The sequence below is a fragment of the Ovis canadensis genome, chromosome 5 (assembly GCF_042477335.2).
Source record: "Ovis canadensis isolate MfBH-ARS-UI-01 breed Bighorn chromosome 5, ARS-UI_OviCan_v2, whole genome shotgun sequence".
In the NCBI taxonomy this organism is placed as follows: Eukaryota; Metazoa; Chordata; class Mammalia; order Artiodactyla; family Bovidae; genus Ovis; species Ovis canadensis.
Window position 1 is genome coordinate 34,625,003 of NC_091249.1, and position 25,587 is coordinate 34,650,589.

General features: G+C 40.5%; 2 protein-coding genes across 3 annotated transcripts in view; one reads left to right on the forward strand and one right to left on the reverse strand.

Moving 5' to 3' along the window:
* RAD50 (RAD50 double strand break repair protein) overlaps window positions 1-25,587 on the reverse strand; it is a 134,271-nt gene that overhangs the window by 105,807 nt on the left and 2,877 nt on the right. Inside the window, exons 1-2 of one of the 2 annotated variants that reach the window (XM_069591486.1) lie at window positions 3,644-4,447; window positions 1,315-1,398 (exon numbers count right to left, since the gene is read on the reverse strand). In XM_069591486.1, coding sequence (XP_069447587.1) covers window positions 1,315-1,398; window positions 3,644-3,772 — 213 coding nt within the window. In that variant the 5' untranslated portion in view covers window positions 3,773-4,447. Of the gene's footprint in view, window positions 1-1,314; window positions 1,399-3,643; window positions 4,448-25,587 lie in introns of those variants that run through there. The other variant, XM_069591487.1, reaches the window with a different exon arrangement.
* IL5 (interleukin 5) lies at window positions 19,949-22,255 on the forward strand. Its single transcript, XM_069592824.1, has 4 exons — window positions 19,949-20,086; window positions 20,289-20,321; window positions 21,866-21,994; window positions 22,102-22,255. The coding sequence occupies exons 1-4, from the start codon at window positions 19,949-19,951 to the stop codon at window positions 22,198-22,200; spliced, it is 399 nt and encodes a 132-aa protein (XP_069448925.1). The 3' UTR covers window positions 22,201-22,255.

Consider the following 25,587-nt stretch of genomic DNA (forward strand, 5'->3'; position numbering starts at 1 on the left):
GGGAGAAGGCGAGGGTGGGATGATTTGAGGGAGCAGTGTTGAAATGTGAAGCAGATCACCGGTCCAGGTTCAATGCATAAGACAGGGCACTCAGGGCTGGTTCACTAGGATGACTCTCCGGGATGGGATTGGGAGGGAGGTGGGCGAGGGGTTCCGGATGGGGAACACATGTGCAGCCATGGCTGACTTATGTCAATGTATGGCAAAAACCACTACAGTATTGTAAAGTAATTGCAAGGAGATCCAACCAGTCCATTCTGAAGATCAGTCCTGGGATTTCTTTGGAAGGAATGATGCTAAAGCTGAAACTCCAGTACTTTGGCCACCTCATGCGAAGAGTTGACTCATTGGAAAAGACTCTGATGCTGCGAGGGATTGGGGGCAGGAGGAGAAGAGGACGACAGAGGATGAGATGGCTGGATGGCATCACTGACTCGATGGACATGAGTCTGAGTGAACTCTGGGAGTTGGTGATGGACAGGGAGGCCTGGCGTGCTGCGATTCATGGGGTCGCAAAGAGTCTGAGCGACTGAACCGAACTGAAAGTAAATAAATTAATAAAATTAAAAGTACCCATGTACCAAACACCCAGAGTAAGAATTTAATATAGTTTTTAATAACACAGGACTTGATGATAATGTTAGATGGGAAAAAAGCTCAGAATACAAAATTAAGAGTATGACTTCAGCTACTTAAGACAGTACGTAAAGGAGAAGAAACACATGAAAATGTCAACAATGGCTATCACTCACTGACTGTACGTGAGTGACTTCCATATCTCAGATTTTTCCACTGCCAAGTTTTCTACAATGAGCTATCACTTTTATCATTATAAAAATTTTATTTAAAAAAAAGTTTCTGGAGTAGGAAATGGCAACCCACTCCAGTAGTTTTGCCTGGAAAATCCCATGGACAGAGGAGCCTGGGAAGGTGCAGTCCAGGGGGTTGCAAAGAGTTGAATGTAACTGAGCACGCACATACAAAACAGAAACAGACTCACAGACACAGAGAACAGACTTGCGGTTGTCAAGGAGACAAGGGGAGGAGGAGGGGTGGACTGGGAGTTCGGAGTTAGCAGATGCAAACTATTACATTTAGAATGGATACAGTACAAGGTCCAACTCTATAGCACAGAGAGCTATATTCAATATCCTGTAATAAACCATGATGGAAAAGAATATGAAAAAGAATATATATAACTGAATCACTTTGCTATGCCGAAATTCACACAATTAACACAAATTAACACAATCAACTATATGTCAATAAAATTAAAAAACAAAAGAAAAAAAAATGTTTCACTGGCATCATTACCTTGGGGTCATGAACAAATGTATTTCCTTTGGTTCCAGGAGGAAAATCTCCAGTACAAATATATTTTAGACATTCAATGATGGTCTAAAGAAATAGAAAATTATATTATTTACTTATTAGAAAACTGCAGAATTTAACCATAAAATGTTAATTCATTATAAATATTTGTAAAAGATAAAGACTATAAAATATATTAGGTAAATTTTGATATTATAAAACCTGACATAAATATAGAAAAGCTATATAATTAAGAAGGTATACTGAATAATTATTATTATTATTTTGGAAGGAAAATTTTCTATTTCTAATTAAAATTAAACTAAGTTTTTAATAACAATGGCTTAAACAGCTCACCATAGCTGATTACACTATATTGTATAAATGAAATTTATTGAGAGTGAAACTTAAATGTACACACACACACACCCCCACACACCCCCACCCACCCACCCACCGGATAAATATGTGAGGCTGATATCCTGCAGGGCCTTGTGTGGCTCCCGGGCACAAAGACTTTCTGCGTTCCCCATTTCTTTGATTATAGGAAGCAGCCTTCATTCACCCTCCAAGACCTTCCCTGAGTTCCAAAGGGCAGATTCAAGCAATAAAGTTATTTAGGGGAGGGAGGGGATGAGACCAGAGAGAGACAGTCAAGAGCAGCCTTGGGGCAAGGTCCTGTTTCCCTATCAACAGATACACACAATATCACAATCTTTGAGCTACTCTGCAGACACCGAAACCCCCTCCAGGTGGGATGCTGCCCAGGACATGCAGACCCCAGAGTAGTTACACCTGAGGGTTGATGATGCCGACTCCTACTTACCTCACCATCATTAGAACGGCCACGAGCTAATCAGGCTGTTACTATAAAACTTGTCACTATATTCCCCAGTTGGGGACACATGGTTTGGAGGGCATGAGCCCGCTGTGCCCCCCTTTCCGTGGCAAAGCAATAAAGCTACCCTTTTCTACATCACCCAAAACTGTCTCCGGGATTTAATTTGGCAACGTTGTACAGAGAAGCTGAGCTTTCTGGTTCAAGGTGATAGATGTGTTAACTAGAATAAGAGAAACCTTTTGGGGAACACATGTTTGTCAAATCACCACGATGTACACTTTAAATTTAAATAGCCTACAATGTATATGCCATTATACTCCAATAAGGCTGAATTTTTTTTTTAAGCTGAAACAAATGGCTAGTATCAACCTTATTATGTGACAGGTACTGTACTAACCACTTTTACATACATTAAGCATTTAATTTTCACATTAACCCTAGGTGATAGAAACTATTTTTAACATCTATTTTATAAATGAGAAAACTAAGGCAAAGAACACTTAGGTCACTTTTGCCCAGTCACACAACTAATAAATGGGGAAGCAAAAAAAAAAAAAAAAAATCTGTATTCAAGCAGCTAGGGCTCATAAACACTAAAGTAACCTATCAGTAACACTTAGTGCTTAGGTACATAAAAAAGCATCTGTAAATAATATTTTTACATAAACAAATAGACAAGAGTTTGGCATTCAACTCTCAACACCAAACCTTGTCTTTCTCTGTGCTTTTCACTTCCTCTTCTCCCTGTTAACTATGATATCACCTTGCTTTTCTCAAACCACCCTTTCAGACCAGAGAGCCCCTTGGCTACACTTCTTTCAAAATTGCATACCGTTCCAGGGCTCAACTCAAATTTCTAAATATTTCCAGGGTTTTAAAAAGTCACAGTATATATGCTGTGCTCTAACCTTTATTTGAACTAGGTAAGAGCATCCCAACAGCAAAACAGTTTCCCAATTTAACCAAGCCCCAATGGAGGTTTCATTTTAAAACTGTTATTTACCTAGTCATTATGCTTAGTCGGGATAGTCAGTTTTCTTAAAGCCACACATTTACATTTTATAACAACAACAACAACAAAATCCCGAACGGGGACAACTACCAGGAAATGAATGCTATGCCATGAGAATAAAGAGAATTAAGAAAACATGAATACAGGCAAAAAAAAAAAAAAGTTCCTGTGGGGCTGTGAGCTCCGTAAGCTCACGCAGTTAGCTCCCGGCCTCTCGGGATTCTCAAGAAAACCCTGTCCACTGGGCAGCAGTGGACAAAAGTCCGGTCGGCGGCTCAGGTGACAGAGACCAGAAGTCCACACCAAGCCACGCTCCTGAGCACGGAAGTCAGCTGACGACCCAGGTGTACCCTGGGGCCCCAGGAGCTGAGTCATACTGACTCCTCTCACCCTAGAGTTCCGAACTCTGCAGACACTCTACTCCAGATCTGTAACACGTGGCGACCCATAAACTGAAGGCGGCTCCTCAGAGGACTTACCGTTTTCCCCGCCCCATTGGGTCCAACCAAAATTGTAAGGGGGCTGAAGAAAGTGATAATTTGTTTATCTTTATCCTCTATTCCAAAACTCCGCACGCCCTGAATGCTCATCTTTTCGATCCGGGACATGTTTGCAAACGTTTCTTTTCTCAACAGCTGGGGTCTAGATCCCGGGGCCCACCAAAGTTTAGCAGCGAGGCCGGAGCACAGCAAGAACGGGTCGTAAGGACTCCAGCGTCTCGGAAGGCTCGGGCTGGGACCGTCCCTCCCACACTGGCTTTCTTCCCTGCTGCAGGACGAGAGCGGGGGTGGGGGCCAGCCCGGGGCTGCCCAAGACACACGCGGGCAGAACCCCCAGGACCAGGGAGCCCGAGACCCAGGCACTCACAGACTCCCGCCTTGGCTACGCGCGGGTCAGGTGGGTCGCTGCGCCGGCGCGCATTTACGCCGCAGGCGCGGGGCACGCCGGGAAGTCGGAAGCTAGGTGCGCGCGCAGGTTTACAGTCTGCGACGGTCGCGTGCCAAGTCTTGAAAGTGGCTTGTGTCTCCTAGCAGCGGACCGAGGGAGGAGGGGCGAGAGGGAGGGGAGGAGGAGGGGCAGGGGTGAGGCAGCACTCAGTTCAGTTCAGTCGCTCCGTCGTGTCCGACTCTGCGACTCCGTGGACTGCAGCAGGCCAGGCTTCCCTGTCCATCACCCACTCCCAGAGCTTGCTCAAACTCATGTCCATCGAGTGGGTGATGCCATCCAGCCATCTCATCCTCTGTCGTCCTCTTCTCCTCCTGCATTCAGTCTTTCCCAGCATCAGGGCCTTTTCCAATGAGTCAGTTCTTCACCTTAGGTGGCCGAACTATTGGAGTTTCAGTTTCAATATCAGTCCTTCCAATGAATAGTCGGGAGTGATCTCCTTTAGGATGGACTGGTTTGATCTCCTTGCAGTCCAAGGGACTCTCAAGAGTCTTCTCCAACACCACAGTTCAAAAGCATCAGTTCTTTGGGCTCAGCTTTCTTTATAGTCCAACTCTCACATCCATACATGACTACTGGAAAAACCATAACTTTGACTAGATGGACCTTTGTTGACAAGTAATATCTTTGCTTTTTTTTTTCCCCCCAGTTCTTTTACCATCCATCATTTTTATTATTGGTCCTTTTAGTGGATTTAGACAAAGCAGACAATTGCAAATCAACTCTTCCATCAGCAAATTTAGTACTTATCTAGATTACCTTAATTACTATAGTTTGTATTGAATATTTAAAAACAAGATATTTATTATTAGTTTTTGAAGCCTCAATATAGATATGACTTCTGACAGGACAGGCTTTCACAAGTATTGAAAATAGTTTCCAGATCTTCTGTCTTCTTTTGAAGATCTTAGGAGATTCATAAGGACAACAGATTTGATGACTGGAGTTACCACCCAAGTGGAAAATTAACGTGAAATTACAAATCTTTTTTTTTTTTTTTTTTTTTTGCTTGGTAGTGTTCTGTTCATGAGATCTGAGTTTCCTGACCAGGGATTGAGCCTGGGCCGTGGCAGTGAAAGTGCTGAGTCCTAACCACTGGACTGCCAGGGAACTCTCTAAATTGCAAGTCTTGATTGTTCTTACTTTTTAACAAAATGCTCAACAGAATTTTAAAAAGACAAAAAAGTGTTGCACTTACATAAAAGTGAAAGTTGCTCAAAAGTGTTTGACTCTTTGTGACCCCATGGACTACACAATCCATGGAATTCTCTAGACCGGAATATTGGAGTGGGTTGCTGCTGCTGCTACTACTGCTAAGTCGCTTCAGTTGTGTCCGACTCTGTGCAATCCCAGAGACAGCAGCCAACCAGGCTCCCCCATCCCTGGGATTCTTCAGGCAAGAACACTGGAGTGGGTTGCCATTTCCTTCTCCATATCTTTGCTTTTTAATATGCTGTGCTTATCATAGCTTTTCTTCCAAGGAGAAAGCATCCTTTAATTTCAAGCCTGCAGTCACCATCTGCAGTGATATTGGGACCCCCCCAAAATAGTCTCTCACTGTTTCCATTGTTTCCCCATCTATTTGCCATGAAGTGATGGGACTGGATGCCATGATCTTAGTTTTTTGAATGTTGAGTTTTAAGCCAACTTTTTCACCCTCCTCTTTCACTTTCATCAAGAGGCTCTTTAGTTCTTTGCTTTCTGCCATAAGGGTGGTGTTATCTGCGTATCTGAGGTTATTGATGTTTCTCCCAGCAATCTTGATTCCAGCTTCAGCTTCATTCAGCCCGACATTTCGCATGCTGTACTCTGCATATAGTTAAATAAGCAGAGTGACAATATACAGCCTTGACATACTTCCTTCCAGATTTGGAACTAGTCTGTTCTTTCATGTCCGACTCTAACTGTTGCTTCATGACCTGCACACAGATTTCTCAGGAGGCAGGTAAGTTAGTCTGGTATTCCCATCTCTTGAAGAATTTTCCACACAGTCAAAGGCTTTGGGGTAGTTAATAAAGCAGAAGTAGATGTTTTTCTGGAATTCTCTTACTTTTTCGATGATCCTATAGATGTTGGCCATTAGATCTCTGGTTCCTCTGCCTTTTCTAAATCCAGCTTGAACATCTGGAAATTCACAGTTCATGTACTGTTGATGCCTGGCTTGGAGAATTTTTAGAATTACTTTGCCAGCTAGTGTGAGATGAGTGCAATTGTGTGGCAGTTTGAACATTCTTTGACATTGCCTTTCTTTGGGATTGGAATAAAAACTGACCTTTGCCAGTCCTGCCCACTGCTGGGTTTTCCAAATTTGCTGGCATATTGAGTATAGTGCTTTAACAGCATCATCTTTTAGGATTTGAAATAGCTCAGCTGGAATTCCATCACCTCCACTGGCTTTATTTGTTGTGCTGCCTCCTAAGGCCCACTTGACTTTGTATTCCAGGATATCTGGCTCTAGGTGAGTGATCACACCATCGTGGTTATCTGGGTCATAAAGATCTTTTCTGTATAGTTCTGTGTATTTTTGCTACCTCTTCTTAATATCTTCTGCTTCTGTTAGGTCCATACCATTTCTGTCCATTATTGTGCTCATGTTTGCATGAAATGTTCCTTTGATACGTCTAATTTTCTTGAGATCTCTAGTCTTTCCCATTCTATTGGTTTCCTCTATTTATTTGCATTGATCATTGAGGAAGACTTTCTTATCTCCCCGTGCTATTTTTGTAACTCTGCATTCAAATGGGCATATCTTTCCTTTTCTCCTTTGCCTTTAGCTTCTCTTCTTTTCTCAGCTATTTGTAAGGCCTCTTCAAACAACCATTTTGCCTTTTTGCATTTCTTTTTCTTGGGGATGGTCTTGATCACCGCCTCCTGTACAATGTCACGAACCTCTGTCCATAGTTCTTCAGGCACTCTATCAGATCTAACCCCTTGAATCTATTTGTCACTTCCATAAGCCTCTTGTCCTTATCCATGAGGGCAGACAGAATGAAAACAACAATCACAGAAAACTAATCAAACTGATCATGGACTACAGCCTTGTGTAACTCAATGAAACTATGAGCTATGCCATGTAGGGCCACCCAAGACAGACGGGTCATGGTAGAGAGTTCTGATAAAATGTGGTTCACTGCAGAAGGGAATGGCAAACCACTTCAATATTTTTGCCTTGAGAACCCCATGAACAGTATGAAAAGGCAAAAAGATAGGACACTGAAAGATGAACTCCCCAGGTTTGTAAGAGCCCAATATGCTACTGAGAAGAGGGGAGCAATAATTCCAGAAAGGATGAAGAGACGGAAGCAAAGTGAAAACAATGCCCAGTTGTAGATGTGACTGGTGATGGAAGTAAAGTCCGATGCTGCGAAGAACAATATTGCAGAGGAACCTGGAATGTTAGGTCCATGAATCAAGGCAAATTGGAAGTGGTCAAACAGGAGATGGCAAGAGTGAACCCTGACATTTTAGGAATCAGTGAACTAAAATGGACTGGAACGGGCGAATTTAATTCAGATGACCATTATATCTACTACTGTGGGCAAGAATCCCTTAGAGGAAATGGAGTAGCCCTCATAGTCAACAAAAGGGTCAGAGCTGCAGTACTTGGGTGCAGTCTCAAAAAATGACAGAATGGTCTCTGTCCATTTCCAAGGCAAACCATTCATTATCACGGTAATCCAAGGCTAAGCCCCAACCAGTAATGCTGAAGAAGCTGTAGTTGAAAAGTCCTATGAAGAACTACAAGACCTTCTAGAACCAACACCACCCCCCCAAAAAAAGATGTCCTTTTCATCATAGGGGAGTGGAATGCAAAAGTAGGAAGTTGAGAGATACCTGGAGTAACAGGCAAACTTACCCTTGGAGTACAAAATGAAGCAGGGCAAAGGCTAACAGAGTTTTGCCAAGAGACTGCACTGGTCATAGCAGACACCCTCTTCCAACAACACAGGAGAAGACACGATACATGTACATCAACAGATGGTCAACACTGAAATCAGATTGATTATATTTGCAACTATTGGAGAAGCTCTATACCATCAGCAAAAACAAGACTGGGAGCTGACTGTGGCTCAGATCATGAACTCCTTATTGCCAAATTCAGACTTAAATTGAAGAAAGTAGGGAAAACCACTAAACCGTTCAGGTATGACCTAAATCAAATCCCTTACAGTTATACAGAGGCAACAGTAAGAGACAGTAACACTAAGGGATGCGAAGACTTGAGATGGCCAGGGATTCCCAGAGTGTGATCATGTGATCTCAGGACACCTGGAGTGGAGTGGGGGGTGTGGTGTCCGTTCTGGTCAAAGCTGTTTTTCTAAAAACACTAAGACGTTATTTGCCTGTGCACGCTCAGTGGCCATTAGTGTACTGTGTTTTAGTAATCACGTGATGTCAGAGACACCATCAAATGATGATTGATGGACTATATGCATGTATATTCTTGTGATTTTTTAAACTCAAATTTAGCTCCTAATTGAGTAAATATAATTATAATATATAATTATAATAAATATATATTGAAATATATAAATATTTAATATATAAATATAAAATATTATATTTAAATATTTAATATATTCATTTTAATAAATATATTATATTATATATTATATATTTATTATAATATAATATGATAAAATATATAGATATGAATATTATATATTATATATAAATATTTATATGTTTAATATATATTTATTTTATTAAATATATAATAAATATATATTTATATTTATTATATATCAAATATAATTTAATTATAATTCACATTTTATATATATATATATAATAACTTTTGGATCCTCAGTAGTTTCTATAAGTGCAGACAGGAATTTAATACCAAAAAATTGTAAACTACTACTGTAGACCAAGAGCTGTTATTAGTCTCTGTGTGTGCATGTGTTTGCCCTTGGTTGCTCAGTTGTGTCCCACTGTTTGTGATCCCATGAACTGTATCCTGCCAAGCTCCACTTTCCATGGAATTTTCCAGGCAAGAATACTGGAGGGGGTTGCCATTTCCTTCTCCAGGGGATCTTCCAGACCCATGGATCAAAACCTATGTCTCCTGCAACTCCTGCACTGGAGGCAAATTCTTTACTATTGAGCCACCTGGGAAGCCCATGTTATAAGACTATAAAATTACACAAATATGTGAAGGAAACCCACTTTTATAAGCAGAACTAATTGGTGTTGTTTGGGCGGGGGCTCTAAACAGCTCTGGTACCATAGTCCTTTATGTCTCAGCGCAAAGAAGAATTCATCCACAGCTAAGTGATAAGAAGTGACTTATTAGAATGGGACACTTGTGAGGCTTACAAGCTGGCGAGTGAGCGATGCTGCACCCTGAGAATTTACTGGGCTACAGTTTTATAATCAAAGGAAAAATGCAGAGGGGAAGAAGGGCTTCTTTGTCTTTCTAGAGTAGATGTCATGCTTCCATCATCAGTTCCTTCTCCAGACTGAGGAGGGGAGTTTTCTTGTCCCTACTGGGTCAAGCTAGTTCCACAAATTATTGTTGTCTGTGTGTGCAGAGAGCATGTTGTAGGGAATCTTTAATTTTCTGAGCTCACTGGGCAGTTTGTGAGTCTCATGCCACAATTATTTCATTGTTTTGGGGCACGTCGCATGCTTCTGCTGCATGGTTTTGTTGCTGAGCAAACATGCTTGGTTTTGTGGTTAACCAAACCTGTTTTCTTGAGTAATCATTAACTTACATACCTATCATTAGCATACGTATTTTTTTTCTACTTACCATCCCCTAGTGGGATTAGCTATTTAATTACCTACTTTGTCCCTTCACTCTGTCCCTATTATAAGTACCACCACAAGAAAGGAATAGACACCTTTAAAATAAGAGGTTTTGTAATACAAGATGAATACTGTATATCATCATCATGGGTATTTTTAACAACACTATATTATATACTTAAAAATTTGCCTAGATGGTAGATCTTGTGTTAACTGTTCTTATCACAAAAAAATATATAATAGAAAATAAGATGAGAAGAAACTTTTGGAGGTGATGGATATATCAATGGCGTTGAATATTTGGACAATCAGACATTATACGTTTCCTGCTGTGGTCTTAATATGAAGTAGCCCACATTACCTTTTATGAAGTTAGATTAAGAAAAAATTTAACTTGAATCTTTAGCACCTTTAGATTAAGCTTCCTGTTTATAGGAAGTATTAATAATAACATGAGGATGAAAAAGGCAAATCTGAAAGGCAGAATGTGTTACAAGACATTGCCCCAGACTCTCAGATTAGTGTCATTAAAGTAAAGAGTTTTGTAGATTCTATAAGACTGGAAAACTTTAGCCAAAAAAATAATCGGAGAAGTAAAAACAGGCAGAAACAAAGAAAAACAACAAAGGAGACCAAATAATAATGTGGTCATTAAACATAGTTGAGGACCTTCAATTTCTTCTCAAGGGCCGTAGATAATATTCTGAGCCATATCCTGTGAGCTGACTTACACAAATACCGAAACCTCCACCAGGTGGAAGACGTTAACTACATGATGGTCAGACCATAGCCATGACGTAAGGTGCCTCAATTCCAAGAATTAGCCTCAAGGAAATGGGAAAAACTGACCATGGAACTGAAGACTAACTGTATCCAAAACAATCAAGATGATGCTGGTCAGACCACCAGTGACCGATTTCAACATGAATGCCAGAGCTGACTGTGCTGTCTCTGCATGTTGCCCCCTCCCTCTCCCTATAAAAGTGCTTGCCCCCTGATTGAGGGAGGGGGGAGGGGTCAGCTTTTGGACAGTAATCCATCCTCCCTCCATCTCTGCTGCTCCTGTTGCTGGCATCCAAAATAAAGCAAGCCTTCTTTTCCACCAACCTGGCCTCTTTATTGGCTTTTGAGCAGTGAGCAGCCAGACCCCACTTTTGCTAATGGTAGGAACCTATAGAATCTATAAAACTCTAGGAGGAGGGGTGGAAAGATTTGCAATTAAAATGATTAATTTTAAAAAAGACTAAAAAGGCAGATCAGTCAAGTTCCCAGTTCTCAGTAAACTACCACTTAAAAATGTTGCTTCACTTATAATCAATGAAAGGGAAATTTTCATTATAAATAAAATACCATGAAATACCTACTAGTATACCTATTAGTGAATCTCTTTATAATACTTTCTGACAAAACCCTGTCTTTTTTTGATATTGATATCAGTGTACCAGCTTTCTTTAATTTGTGTATTTATTCTATTTATTTATTTACAGCTGTGCTGGGTCTTTGGTGCATTGCGCTGGGTTTCTTGAGTTCTGGTGAGTCTGCTCTCTGCTTGTGGTGTGTGGGCTTCTCATTATGGTGGTTTCTCTTGTTGCAGAGCACCGGCTCTAGGGCATGCTGGCTTAGTTACCCTTAGACATGTGGAATCTTCCTGGACCAGTTATCAAACCTGTATCCCTTGTATTGGCAGGCAGATTCTTAACCACTTGACTACCAGGGAAAGTCTATCAACTTTCCTTTGATTAGTATTTGTCTAGTGTGTCTTTCTGAGGCTTCCCAGGTGGCTCAGTGGTAAAGAACCTCTGCCAATGCAAGAGAAACAGGTTGGGTCCCTGGGTCAGGAAGATCCCATGGAGGAGGAAATGGCAACCTGCTCTAGTATTCTTGCCTGGAAAACTCCATGGACAGAGGAGTCTGGCAGGCTATAGTGCATAGGGTTGCAAAGAGTGAGATACAGCTGGGCACAAACGCATGCATGCACGCAATGTGTCTTCCTATCCTTTGATTTTTAAACCCTTTTAATGTCATTTTAGGCTTTAGGTGGCTCAATGGGTAAAGAAAATGCAGGAAACACAAGAGACACAGGTTCCATCTCTGGGCTGGGAAGATCCCCTGGAGATAGACATCCTCTGGAGAAGGCAACCCACTCCAGTATTCTTGCCTGGAGAACCCCATGGACAGAGGACACTGGTGGGCTATAGTCCATAGGGTTGCAAAGAGTCAGACACTACTGAATTGACTGAGCACAGTGTCACTTTGCATGAAGTGAACTGTTATTCCTGATAAATTTGATTGTATTTCTCATATTTTGTGCTTTTTCCTTCTATTTCTCCTTTCTAGGTTTCTAGGTTGATGGATTTTTCATTATTCTCTTATTTTACTGGTTTTGAAGTTGTACATTCTATTCTGATTCTTTTCATAGATATTCTTGAATTTTTCACCTGCCTATTTTGAAATCTGAATATCTTAAGTATCCTTTCAAACAGTATAAGAACCACTGACTTTAATTCCATGTTAATTTTCCACATTATCAGTGTTTAGAATATTTTTCCATATTGTCTTGAAATACCCTAACTTATTTTCTAAACCAGGATTCTTTATGTTTATCAACATATTTATCAACCTTTTCATTATCACTTCTTCTTTGGTTCATTTCATACCACTCCTTTTTGGTTCATTTCTCTCATTATATTCTAGTGCTAAAGAATCTTGAGGGAAAGAAATCCATCCCACAGAGCTGATATCAAGATTAAACAAAGTTATTTTGTGAAAGTGCTTTATAAATGGTAACACACAGGCTTCCCTGGTGGCTTAGTGGTGAAGAATCCGCTTGCCAGTGCAGGAGACACTGGTTCGATCCCTCATCCAGAAAGATGACATGCGGCGGGGCAACTAAGCCCATGCACCGCAACTACCGACTGTGCTCCAGAGGCGGGGAGCCACAACCGAAGACTGCGCACCCGAGAGCCCTTGCTCCACAGCAGAAGCCACACTGCAACTATAGAAGCCCCTGCTCGCTGTAACTAGACAAAAAAGGCAGCACAGCAATAAGACCCAGCATAGCCAAAAATAAATAAAGTTGTTTTTTAATGGTAAAACACTGTAAAAATAGGATTTATTTTTTGTGCATTGACTATTTTTACAGGGTTTATTTGGTAAAATGTAACAAAGCTATTGAAATGAGCATGTAAGTTTCTCAGCATAAGGAAATATTTTAAAAATTATACATAGAGCTTTTTAGTAGCATTACTTGTAATCGTGGAATACTAGCAGCAACCCAAATGGTGAGGTAAACTGTGGTACACTAATTTCATCTAACAGCAGGTAAACTTTAAAAATGGCTTCCCCAGTGGCTTAGTGGTAAATAATCTGCCTGCCAGTGCAGGAGACACAGGAGGTGTGGGTTTGATCCCTGGGTTGGGATGATCCCCTGGAAAGGAAATGGCAACACACTCCAGTATCCTTGCCTGGAAAATCCCATGGACAGAAGAGCCTTGTGGGCTACAGTCCATGGGATCACAAAGAGTTGGACACAACTGAGCACATATCAATGTAACCTTTAAAATACTATATGGAGGAGAAGTATTAATAAGCAAAAAAGATAAAATTGTACATATTCATTGATTATAACTCTGTAAAGCTGTTTTAGTAAAGACTGGACATGGTCAACAAAAATCTGATAGTTGCTATGCCAAGGGGAAGTTGTTCTGTGTTTATTTTCCTATGATGTTATTTATTAATTTAAAAATTATTCAAAAGATATACTTGGAGATTGAAAGAATGAGAGTTAGAGTAAGATCAAGAAAAAGAAAGAGATGCTATCATTTTACATTTAGTCACTGCAAAAAAAAAAAAAAAGTGGCAGCATGCCCTGTTGATTGATTACAATCAGTACATAGAAAAGTCATTTGACCTTAATGACTAGATAGCATATTCAAAAGCAGAGACATTACTTTGCCGACTAAGATCTGTGTAGTCAAGGCTATGGTTTTTCCTGTGGTCATGTATGGATGTGAGAGTTGGACTGTGAAGAAGGCTGAGTGCCGAAGAATTGATGCTTTTGAACTGTGGTGTTGCATGTGAAGAGTTGACTCATTGGAAAAGACTCTGATGCTGGGGGGGATTGGGGGCAGGAGGAGAAGGGGACGACAGAGGATGAGAAGGCTGGATGGCATCACGGACTCGATGGACGTGAGTTTGAGTGAACTCTGGGAGTTGGTAATGGACAGGGAGGCCTGGTGTACTGCGATTCATGGGGTCGCAAAGAATCGGACACGACTGAGCGACTGAACTGAACTGAAGTGTACAGTTAGTTAAAAAAAAAAAAAACACTTATCCTTATCAGTTTTTAAAAACCATGTTGCCAATTTGGAAGCCACTAATAGAGACAAAGGGCTTCCCTTGTAGCTCAGTTGGTAAAGAATCTGCCTGCAGTGCAGGGGACCTGGGTTCAATCCCTGGGTTGGGAAGATCCCCAGGAGAAGCAAATGGCAACCCACTCCAGTATCCTTGCTGGGAAAATCTCATGGACAGGGGAGCCTGGTGGGCTGCAGTCCATGGGGTTGCAGAGTCTGGCACGACTGAGTGACTAACACTTACTTTACTTCACGACTGAGTGACTAACACTTACTTTTTCCTTTCTTACTAATAAAGATTTTAGGAAAACAGGATGGGTGCTGCCTACTAATACAACTTTTCAACAACAAAGTCCTTCTTCTAAACTATAAAATTATTAGTAATTCTTAAAAATTCTGTATCAGTTCAGTTTAGTTCAGTTGCTCAGTCGTGTCTGACTCTGCGACCCCATGAATTGCAGCACGCCAGGCCTCCCTGTTCATCACCAACTCCCGGAGTTCACGCAAACTCACGTCCATCGAGTCGGTGATGCCATCCAGCCATCTCATCCTGGGTCGTCCCCTTCTCCTCTTGCCCCCAACCCCTCCCAGCATCAGGGTCTTTTCCAATGAGTCAACTCTTCGCATGAGGTGGCCAAAGTACTGGAGTTTCAGCTTTAGCATCAGTCCTTCCAAAGAACACCCAGGACTGATCTCCCTTAGAATGGATTGGTTGGATCTCCTTGCAGTCCAAGGGACTCTCAAGAGTTTTCTCCAACACCACAGTTCAAAAGCATCAATTCTTCGGCTCTCAGCTTTCTTCACAGTCCAGCTCTCACATCCATACATGACCACTGGAAAAACCCTAATTTCTTTCTAGTCTCCTAAAATAATGTGGGTTTTTTTTTAATGACATGGTAGTTCACATTGACTTGTTCTCTATAGATGAGCTCACAATTTTGCTTTATCTTTTTTGTAGGAGTCCTACCAAAGTTGTTTCTGTCATCAGGCTCTTAGCCCCAGGGAATAGACTCCTTCAGTTTCTACAGAATTCACATTACTGTGTTCATCTAACACAACCATTGTTTGTGGTGTTAGTTGCTTGGTGTGTCCAACTCTTTGCAACTCCATTGACTGTAGCAATGGACACAACTAAGTGCCTGATTGTTTATTCAATAAACATTAATTGAGTGTATACAATAAGCTGCTCAATGAGGATCAAGAGATCAATTAAATAAAACCCTTATTCTCAAGGTGTTTACAATCTAGTAAAGTAAAAAGTTCCCAAGTGCATGACACTTACAGGATACAAAGTCTTTTTACATAATAATAATAATATAAACAATCATTAATGTTTTTTCAACTTGCAAGGTTATCTTTAATAACCTTTTTATTTTATGTAGCTTTAGATTTGCAGGAAAGTTGCAAGATTATAGACAGAGTTCTGAGGTACTCTGTACCCAGTTTCCTCTCTTGTTCATGTTACCATAGTATATTTGTCACAGCTGGGTAACCAACACTAGCACATTACTAGACTCCACCGTTTTGAGAGGGTTTTCTTAGTTTTTCCTTATCCTTTGTCTGTCTGGGATCTCATCCAGAATACTACATTGCATTTAGTCATCAGGTTGCTTTAAATTACTCCGGGCTGTGACAGTTTTCAGACTTTACTTGTTTTTGATTACCTTGACAGTTTAAGAGTACTGGTCAGGTATTTATTCCTTCAGTTTGGGTATGTGTAATATTTTTCTCATGGTTAGATAGAGGTTTTGAGCTTTGGGGAGTAAGACCACAAAAATAAAATGCCATTCTCATTACATCATGTTAAGGGAAAACACAAGCAACATGACCTATGACTGCTGATGTTGACCTTGATCACCCAGCTGAAATTTGCCAGGTTTCTTCATTGCAAAGTTACTCCTCTCATAATCCCCTTTCCAGACTGCACTCTTTAAAGTGAATTTTATCCTACACTTACCTTAAGTGTATCCCACACTGAAAGGGAATTATACTCCATTTCCTTGAGGCTAGAATATCTACAAAAATTACTTGGTTATCCATTTCAAATAGAGCAGAGTGTACATGTTGATCCCAAACTCCCTATCGTCCCTCTTCCCCCATTCTTCCCCCCCAGTACTGAACCCCAGCAACCATAAATTCATTAGCTAGGTCTGTGAGTCTGTTTCTGTTTTGTAAATAAGTTCATTTGTATCATTTCTTTTTAGAAATGGATAACCAACAAGGTCCTACTGTACAGGACAAGGAACTCTGCTCAATGTTGTGGGGCAGCCTAGATGCCAGGGAGGTTTGAGGGAGAATGGATACATGTATATGTTTGGCTGAGTCCCTTTGCCATCCATCTGAAACTATCACAACATTGTTAATCGACTATACTTCAATATAAAATAAAAAAATTTTAATTACTTGGAATTCTGCACAAGAGATTACAATTATTAATTTTGTTTGAAGTTTTACATTAATAAACCTCTTTCAAATACATTATTTTATGGTCCCTGCTCAGAGATTTCTGCTCAGAGTTTGCAATCAGGTTGGGGAGATCAGACTAATAGAGGAATAGTTAATGACTTATGACAATATTATAAGAGATGTAATCCTGTACATTCATGTTCATAATGGCATTATTCACAGTAGCTAAAAGATGGAAGCAACCCTAAATGTCCATTGATAAATGAATGGATAAACAGAATGTGATATATACATACAATGGAAGATTCCAAGCTCTCACTGCCATGGCCTGGGTTTAATCCCTGATTGTGGAACTAATCCCACAGGCAGTGTGGCATGACCAAAAAGCCAAAAAAACAAAAACAAAAAAAAAAGGGGAAGGAAATTCTGCCACATGCTACAAGATGGATGAACCTTGAGGACACTATTCTAGGTGAAATAAGCCAGTCAGTAAATGGCAAATACTTTATGATTCCACTTATGTGAGTTACCTAGAATAGTCAAATCTGTGGAGACAGAAAGTAGAAGTGTGGTTGCCAGGGGCTGGGAGGGACCGGGGGAAAAGAGAGTTGTTTAATGTGTACAGAGTTTCAGCTTTGCAAGATAAGGAAGTGTTCTGGAAATGGGTTATAAGACATTATGAATGTGCTTAACGCTACTGAACTCTACACTTTAAAGTGGTTGATGCCACACTTTATGTTACATGTGTTTTACCACAGTTTTTAAAAGCTTTGAGGTTATCTAATATTGAATAAGAGGATTTTTAAATAACTTGCCCTCCAATAGGGACCCACAGTTATACTATGGATCAGAGGCTGAGAAATAGCACCCTGTATGGTTTTGAAAACTATGAATTGCCAACATTTAAAAATCAGGATTTCTGGCTTCTTTGAAAAATTGGATGATTTGGCAACATAAGCCCAAGGATGTCACATGGCAACAGTCAGCTGGAGCTGAGCAGCGCTTGCCACCTGGAGACAGGTCACGCTGCTGTAGTTCTCTGCAGCCCCACCATCTGTATTGTGTCACACCTGGCCCGTTTCACTCATTTTCGTAACCAGCCAGCATGACCCCCTAAACATAGCTTTTCTCCTGCTTTAGTGAACACTAGTACAGTGGTATCTTAGTCCTCCACCACCTAGATTTCCTATGCAACTCTATAAGAGGGAGAAGTTTAAAACTCAGAACTTTGTGTATTTAAGGTACTAAAATAACACGTCATGTGGCAGTTCCTCTGAAACCTTCATCTAAGCCCACACTTTCTCGGCGTAGCCCGTAGAAGTCAAGGAAAAACAGCAAACTCTCTCTGAAATCTTCCAGGGGGAGAAGGCTCTGCTAGAATCAGCTTTGGTTTTGAGAGCTCCATTTTAAGAGCACTGGACTTCCCTGGTGGCTCAGACAGTAAAGCGTCTGCCTACAATGTGGGAGACCCGGGTTCAATCCCTGGGTTGGGAAGATCTCCTGGAGAAGACAATGGCAACCCACTCCAGTATTCTTGCCTGGAGAACTCCATGGACAGAGAAGCCTGGTAGACTACAATCCATGGGGTCGCAATAAGTCGGACACAACTGAGCGACTTCACTTTCACTTTCACTTGATCTAGTCTATTGTGATTCCTACCTCACTACCTCACTCCTGAAATCTCAAAAAAATAAGGTTTTTCGAATGTTTACACAAAGAGTCCAAAAGTTTAGCACAAGCGAAACCAGACGTGAAGGCTGCCACTGGACTCTCACACTACTTTTACCCTGTCTGTGCAGAGGCGTGACTACACACGTGCATCCAGGGCATCGACACAGAACCACTTTGGGAGGCTCACTGAAGTTCCCCGTCACAAGCCATGGCTTGCACCTCCATTGTGTGTGCTCAGGCCAGGGAATAAGGAAGAATGTGGTCTAGAAGAGGGCCCCATCTCACTCCCGCCCGGGATTACGGGGCCTACCCTGGGTGTGGAAGGATATCCCCCCACTTTGTGGGATGTGAATGTGATGTGTATTTTTGGTTGCCTTCCTAGCATCTAGGTCCCTCCTACTATTACCTAGGACCCCAAATTTCTCAGCTATGCAGCTCAAGTGGGATGAAGCCCACCTCCAGCTACATGGAGAGCTAATCAGTATATCACATAGCCCTGGCCACAGTTTAGGGGGGAACATGGGATTAAGGGTGAATAAGGTTGAATTCTAGAACTTTTAATTGAGCAATCAGGAAAACACAATTTGCTTTCCTCTGTGGCTCATGAACAGGGTACATACAGATTTAAGAATTTGGACATCATATTGGGTCTACAGTGACCCAAGGAATGGGTCACTGCCTGAAAATGGAGACAAAAGTCCCTGAGGTAAGCAACATAAATGAGCCTCCACCCTGGATCATTTGACTGTATGAGATAAAGAATCCCTCATTTGGTTTCAACCAGTTTGAGTTAGGTTTTGATTACTGGCAATAGAAAGAAAGTGAAAGTTAAATTGTTCAGTTGTGTCCGACTCTTTGCAACCCTGTGGACTGTATCCCACCAGGCACCTCCATCCATGGGATTCTCCAGGCAAGAATACTAGAGTGGGTTGCCATTTCCTGCTCCAGAGGATCTTCCCAACCCAGGGATTGAACCCAGGTCTCCCACATTGCAAATAGATGCTTAAGAATACTGGAGTGGGTTGCCATTTCCTTCTCCAGGGGATCTTCCCAACCCAGGAATCGAACCCAGGTCTCCCACATTGCAGCCAGACGCTTTAACCTCTGAGGCACTAGAAAGGACCCTAATCAAGAGTGCAGTGAACACAACCTGACTGCTAAGTTTTGATGGTCTCCACTCTTCACCAGTATATTCAATTTCTTTTAAGACAGATCAACCGAGCTTACAACTGCATTAGAGTTTACTTAATCTGAAAAGAACTTCTCAGTATTTATGTATTTCAGCATAAAATTCTACGTAGTGGTTTACATTATACTTATTTTTATACTCATCTTTTAAAAGGAAATTCAATCTTCTGACTTAAGACATGCAAATGTGGGGCAATGATATATAAGTCTAAGGATTTTCTTTGGTAACAAGAAATGTTTTTAAAAGGGGGGGGGGAATAGGGATTTTTGATTTTTATTGAAAGATAAAACTATAAGATACAGGCATTGGAAATATTTAGTTTCATGATATGCCACTATTAGGCATTCTGTATCTGATTGTTAGAAATTATTCATTTCCTCAAAGAGAGAGAATAAATTGGTTGGGTATGCAATCTTGTACTATGCACTTTCTTTGCCAAGGCAAACGCTGAACATTTCAGAGTCAAGAGAATGCATCTGCGTTTGACCTTGGTAGCTCTTGGAGCTGCCTATGTTTGTGCCAATGCTGTAGAAAGTACCATGAATAGACTGGTGGCAGAGACCTTGACACTGCTCTCCACGCATCAAACTCTGCTGATAGGTGATGGGGTAATTTTCTTTTTTATTCCTACAGCCTTTAAAATATATAGCTAATCATTTGTGGTGGCTAATTTTTAAAGATCTGTCATTAGTCATGAAATTATGAGTTAGTACAAATATAATTGGTAACCATACAACTAGCAAGCATTTTTACTAAAACTTACGAGTGTTAGAGTGCTTTTAAAATGAATGTATTTCCTTTCCTTTTCAGAACTTGATGATTCCTACTCCTCAGCATACAAATGTAAGTTAAATCATGATTTGATAAATGATTGAGTGAATAAGTGAATTTCATATTTTAAGCTATAAAGCAAAGTTATCACTGGAATGATTTACTTTTCTCCATTTTGTTTTTATATATGTGAATACAAAAGTATGTACTTAAAAATATTAAGAATGACTTTATAACAAGTAAAATCCATTAAACAAGTGGATCAGGCCCTCTGGTGATGTCAGTTCTACATTTCAAAGAGCCTTGAGTCAGGCATTCTTTTTTATTTTTAGGTATTTAATGTCTTTTTTGCTATACTTTAAAAATTAATTTATTTTTAAAATTGAAGTATAGATGATTTACAATGTTGTGTTAATTTCAGGCATGCAAAGATTCAGTTACATGTGTGTCTGTTTACATATATATTATTTTATATATATTGTTTTTCAGATTCTTTTCCCTCCTTTCCATATATGTTATTACAAAATACTGAGTGATAGATGATACTCAATAGGTCCTTGTTGTTTATCTATTTTATATAGAGTAGTGTGTATATGTCGCTCCCAAATTCCTAATCTATCCCTTCCCTCTCCCTTTCTCCTTTGCTAACCATAAGTTTGCTTTCTATATCTGTGAGTCTGTTTTGTAAATAAGTTCCTTTGTATCATTTTTTTTAGATTCGCCATATAAGTGATATATGATATTTGTCTTTCTCTGTCTGACTTACTTCGCTTAGTGTGGTAGTCTCTAAGTCCATCCATATTGCTGCAAATGATATTATTTCATTCCTTTGACAGCTGAACAGTAGTCCATTGTGTGTGTGTACATACACCACATCTTCTTTATTCATTCACCTGTCAATGGACATTGGCTATTGTAAATAGCACTTCTTCCTACAAGAATCCCATATTCTGTGAGAGGAGTCTCCTAGTCTCCATTCAACTCTGACTATGACTTTCCTCACTTTCATGTCTTTCTGAAACTTGAGCAAGTTAGGGTTATACTTTTAGAATCATGATCAGTAGACATTAAAATATACAATGAATGCCCTATACTAATATGTGTGTCATTTCTACATATTTAAATTATTATGATTGTATAAAGGAATTGCAAACATTTAAAGTAAGTCATGGTTGTATTAAATTGTAAAATATATGATTTTATTAGTCTAAATAAAATAAAATTACCAGCTAGAACTACAAAAGGAAACTCATGTGAGGTCAATCAGTATTGTAGTTACATTATACTTCCTCAACGTTTTTTTTTTTTTTCGCTTTTACTTTTTTTTTAATTTTTATTTTTACTTTATTTTACTTAACAATACTGTATTTTCATCAATGTTTTAACTTTGGTTAAGGAGTTAATTTATACCATTTGTAAAACTCCTCAGTAATTACAAAAATTTTATCTACTTTTGGAAATTATATCTCACTGTGAAGTGGTCTGCTACTTGGAAAAAGAACAAGTAAAACATTCTTTGGAGAACAGAACTCATGTAAACAACACAACTAACTTCTGGGACCAAATTTTTATACCTTGTCTTGATTATTTACTGTTTTTAAATCTTCCTCATTTAGCACCAACTATGCATTGAAGAAGTCTTTCAGGGAATAGACACATTGAAGAATCAAACTGCACAAGGGGATGCTGTGAAAAAAATATTCCGAAACTTGTCTTTAATAAAAGAATACATAGACCTCCAAAAAGTAAGCTAAAAACATTTAGTGGAAACTTATGTATATTTGTCTGGCTCTGCCTACATTTATAGGAATTGACAGTTTCCTACAATGCTTATTGTCTGTTCTTTTCACAGAGGAAGTGTGGAGGAGAAAGATGGAGAGTGAAACAATTCCTCGACTACCTGCAAGTTTTCCTTGGTGTGATAAACACAGAGTGGATGATGGAAAGCTGAGATCTACCTCTTTCACTGTAGTGAAAGTTTCTGGAGGAGGAGAAGGATGTTTTAATGCAACAAGGATGAGGGCCAGCCAATGGTGGAGTCTTTATATTCAGTGTAATTAAACTTCAGAAGCAAAGTAAATATTTTAGGCATACAACTGTTTTACCTCACACAGGCAGAAAGTGCATAAAAACAAAAAATTCGAGTTGTATTTCAGATGTCAGAATCACTGAAGTATTTTCCACCAGTTTGCTCCAGGCAAAACAGATACATATATATATACTTTTATATATCTTATTTAACATAACATTTTATAAAATGTCTGTTAATTTAATATTATTTATGAAAGAATTGAGAACTTAGAAAATTAATATTTATTTCGCCTTAAGCTATGTTTCAATAAAACAAAATTTGACAACTCTAGTTCAGTTTGTTGCTGGCCTTTATCTTACTCCTGAAGTGAGCACAATCTGTGTGAGACCATGCTGAGTTTGGAGGTCTTTCCCATCTTCCGGGTGGCAGACGTGGCAGGTTGCTAGGTGTACCGTGGGTGGATGTGACCGAGTGGGACTAAATGGGGAAGAAGGCAGCAGGGACACGGGCAGGGGCTGAAGCCTGGCTTCTGCTCCACTATGCCCAGAGACTAGGATGGTGCAGGCTAAATGGCAGGTGAGGAATGAATGAGTGAGTGAATGAATGGATGATTATGAGGGCTGGCCAGAGAATTCAAATGAGTTTCACCACTTCGCTAGGAGAGGAGGGCACTGTAGGAATCTGTGTTTAGGTCTCTTTCCAGTCTATGAGAAGCACGTGGCAGACCAGTCATACTGCCAGTCTGGGGAAGGGGCTGGAAATGTTCTTTGTGGAGCCCAGGGCACTGTGGACCTGGGGGAGTTCTTCACCTTACCTGACACTGTGGCCTAACAATGGGCAGAGAAGCACTGGCAGGCAGTTATAATGGGGAGACTCTGTTCTAGAGGTGCCCACTGTATTCCCAGGGAAGAATAGCATTAGGCAGAACAACAACCCAATCAGCCTGTTTGCCACTATCAGTACCATATTTGAAAGCTCCTCTGCTTGAGGAAATTTCTGAAGGATTCAGAAAATATGTGTTTTAAAGATATACTTTAAAACTGAGACCTGGGGTTCGATCTCTGATCTGGGAAGATCCCACAGGCCACGGGACAACTAAGCCCACGAGCCACAGCTACTGAGCCTATGATCTAGAGCCTGGGAGCCGCGGTTACTGAAGCCCACAATCCCTGCAGCCCATGCTCTGCAACAAGTCACGGGAATGAGAAGCCCTCCAACCACAGCAAGAGAGCAGCCCCCGCTCATCGCAACTGGAGAAAAGCCTGAACAGCCGAAAAAAAAAAAACAACCCTGAGACCTGAGGAGAGGCCCAGTAACAGCATTTATTATGCCACTAACTCCTTCCTTCATTTACTGGCCACAGGTCCAGTACAGTGAGCTGGGAGAGCGCTGCGCACATGCGCTAGAGGGCCTTGCAGATGGTGTCCTTCACCTGGCATTAGCTGCATGGATTGCACGTGCTGTGCGCCACTGCTTGTGTGAAGAAACTGCTCCTGCTGTTTCTGGGAGTGGGAGAGGGGCCAGGGCCATCACACACAGACTCCTAGTGGGAGAAGGCAAATCCTTTGGTGCAGAAAGATGCATTTGCCTTCCAGTGCAAACTCAGGCCAGGTAGTCAGCACTCTGCTGTGGCTTAGGATCTCAATCTGTGCACCCACGAAGCCTCAAAAGCTGGGGCTGAGCTGATTAAGAGATGCCAGCACAGCACCATGCTGAGTACTCTCGAAACTGACAGGAAACAGGAAGCTCAGTTTGAGAAGAGACTGAATGTCAGTTTAACTCAAGTCAGCAAGTATTTATTGAGCTCCCATATGTTCCAGGATTGTTCTAGGAACTAGGATTCATCAGTGAATAAAAAGGACAAAATTCCCTGCCCTTGTAAACGGATGCGTCTGTGTTAAGTCGCTTCAGTCTTGTCCTATGCTTTGCGGTCCCGTGGACTGTAACCCATTAGGTTTCTCTGTCTATGGAATTCTCCAGGCAAGAACACTGGAGTCCACTGCCATTTCCTCCTCTAAGGGATCTTCCTAACCCAGGGATCAAGTCTGCATCTTCTGGGTCTCCTGCATCTCAGGCAGATTCTTTACTGCTGAGCTACCAGGGAAACTATATATATATATATATATATATATATATATATATATATATATATATATATACACAGTTTATATATACATATATATGTATATAACTCTCTCTATATATATGTATCTAATGGAATACTACTTAGCCATAAAAAGAATGAAAATTTGCCATTTGTAACATGGATGGACCTGGAGGGTATTATGCTTAGTGAATTAAATCAGACAAAGAAAGACAAATACTGGGTATTATCACTTACATGCAGAATCTAAAAAATTAAACAGGTGAATGTAACAAAAAAGAAACAGACTCATGGATATAGAGAACAAACGTTACCAGTGGAGAGGAGCAGGGGGGAGGCAATATTGAGGTAATGCTTAAGAGGCACAAAGTACTATGTATAAAATAAACAAGCTACAAGGATATATTGTGCAGTACAGGGAATACAGTAAATATTTTATAATCATATAAGTGGAGTATAATCCATACAAATTTTGAATCACTATGTTGTAGACCTGAAACTAGATATCGTAAATCAACTGTACCTCAATTTTTAAAATAAAAATAAAATTAATTTGGCAGGAAAAAACTGTCATTTTCCCACTTCTTTATCAAGGTCCAATATAGTTATTGTGGATTTAAGGCTGGAATATCCTATCTAAAGTCCTACTCATCAACTCTTACCAACCTACCAGTCTCAAAGAAGCTAAAAGCTATCAGGGTTGCATGACACTCACAGAAATGGAACTTCTTACACCTACCAAGGATTTTTAAGGTGGCAACAATGATTCCCCAGCTGAGTCTGTAAAACAATTCCAATCTGGTGGCCCCTGGTCAGGGAGAGGGGGACTCCTACAAGTTCTATGAACCACTTCCTCACCTAGGCCTGACTACTGAGGGGCTCCAGAAGCTAGAACAGCAGAGGAGAGGGCCTGGCAGGCTTCAGGTTACAGAAAGACTTTCACGAGTCTTGTTTTCCCTCTCAAAATCTTATTCCAATAAAAGAGCATCTATTGCACTCTGCCTTCCCTGGTGGCTCAGAGGGCAAAGCATGTGCCTGCAATGCGGGAGACCCAGGTTCTATTCCTGGGTCAGGAAGATCCCCTGGAGAAGGAAATGGCAATCCACTCCAGCACTCTTGCCTGGAAAATCCCATGGACGGAGGAGCCTGATAGGCTACAGTCCATGGGGTCGCAAAGAGTCGGACACAACTGGGTGACTTCA

Coding starts and splice junctions, on each gene's coding strand:
- IL5 (XM_069592824.1), top strand. CDS start 19,949: ATGCATCTGCGTTTGACCTTGGTAGCTCTTGGAGCTGCCTATGTTTGT. Junction 20,322..21,865: donor CTACTCCTCAGCATACAAAT/GTAAGTTAAATC, acceptor TTCCTCATTTAG/CACCAACTATGCATTGAAGA. Junction 21,995..22,101: donor AATACATAGACCTCCAAAAA/GTAAGCTAAAAA, acceptor TTCTTTTCACAG/AGGAAGTGTGGAGGAGAAAG.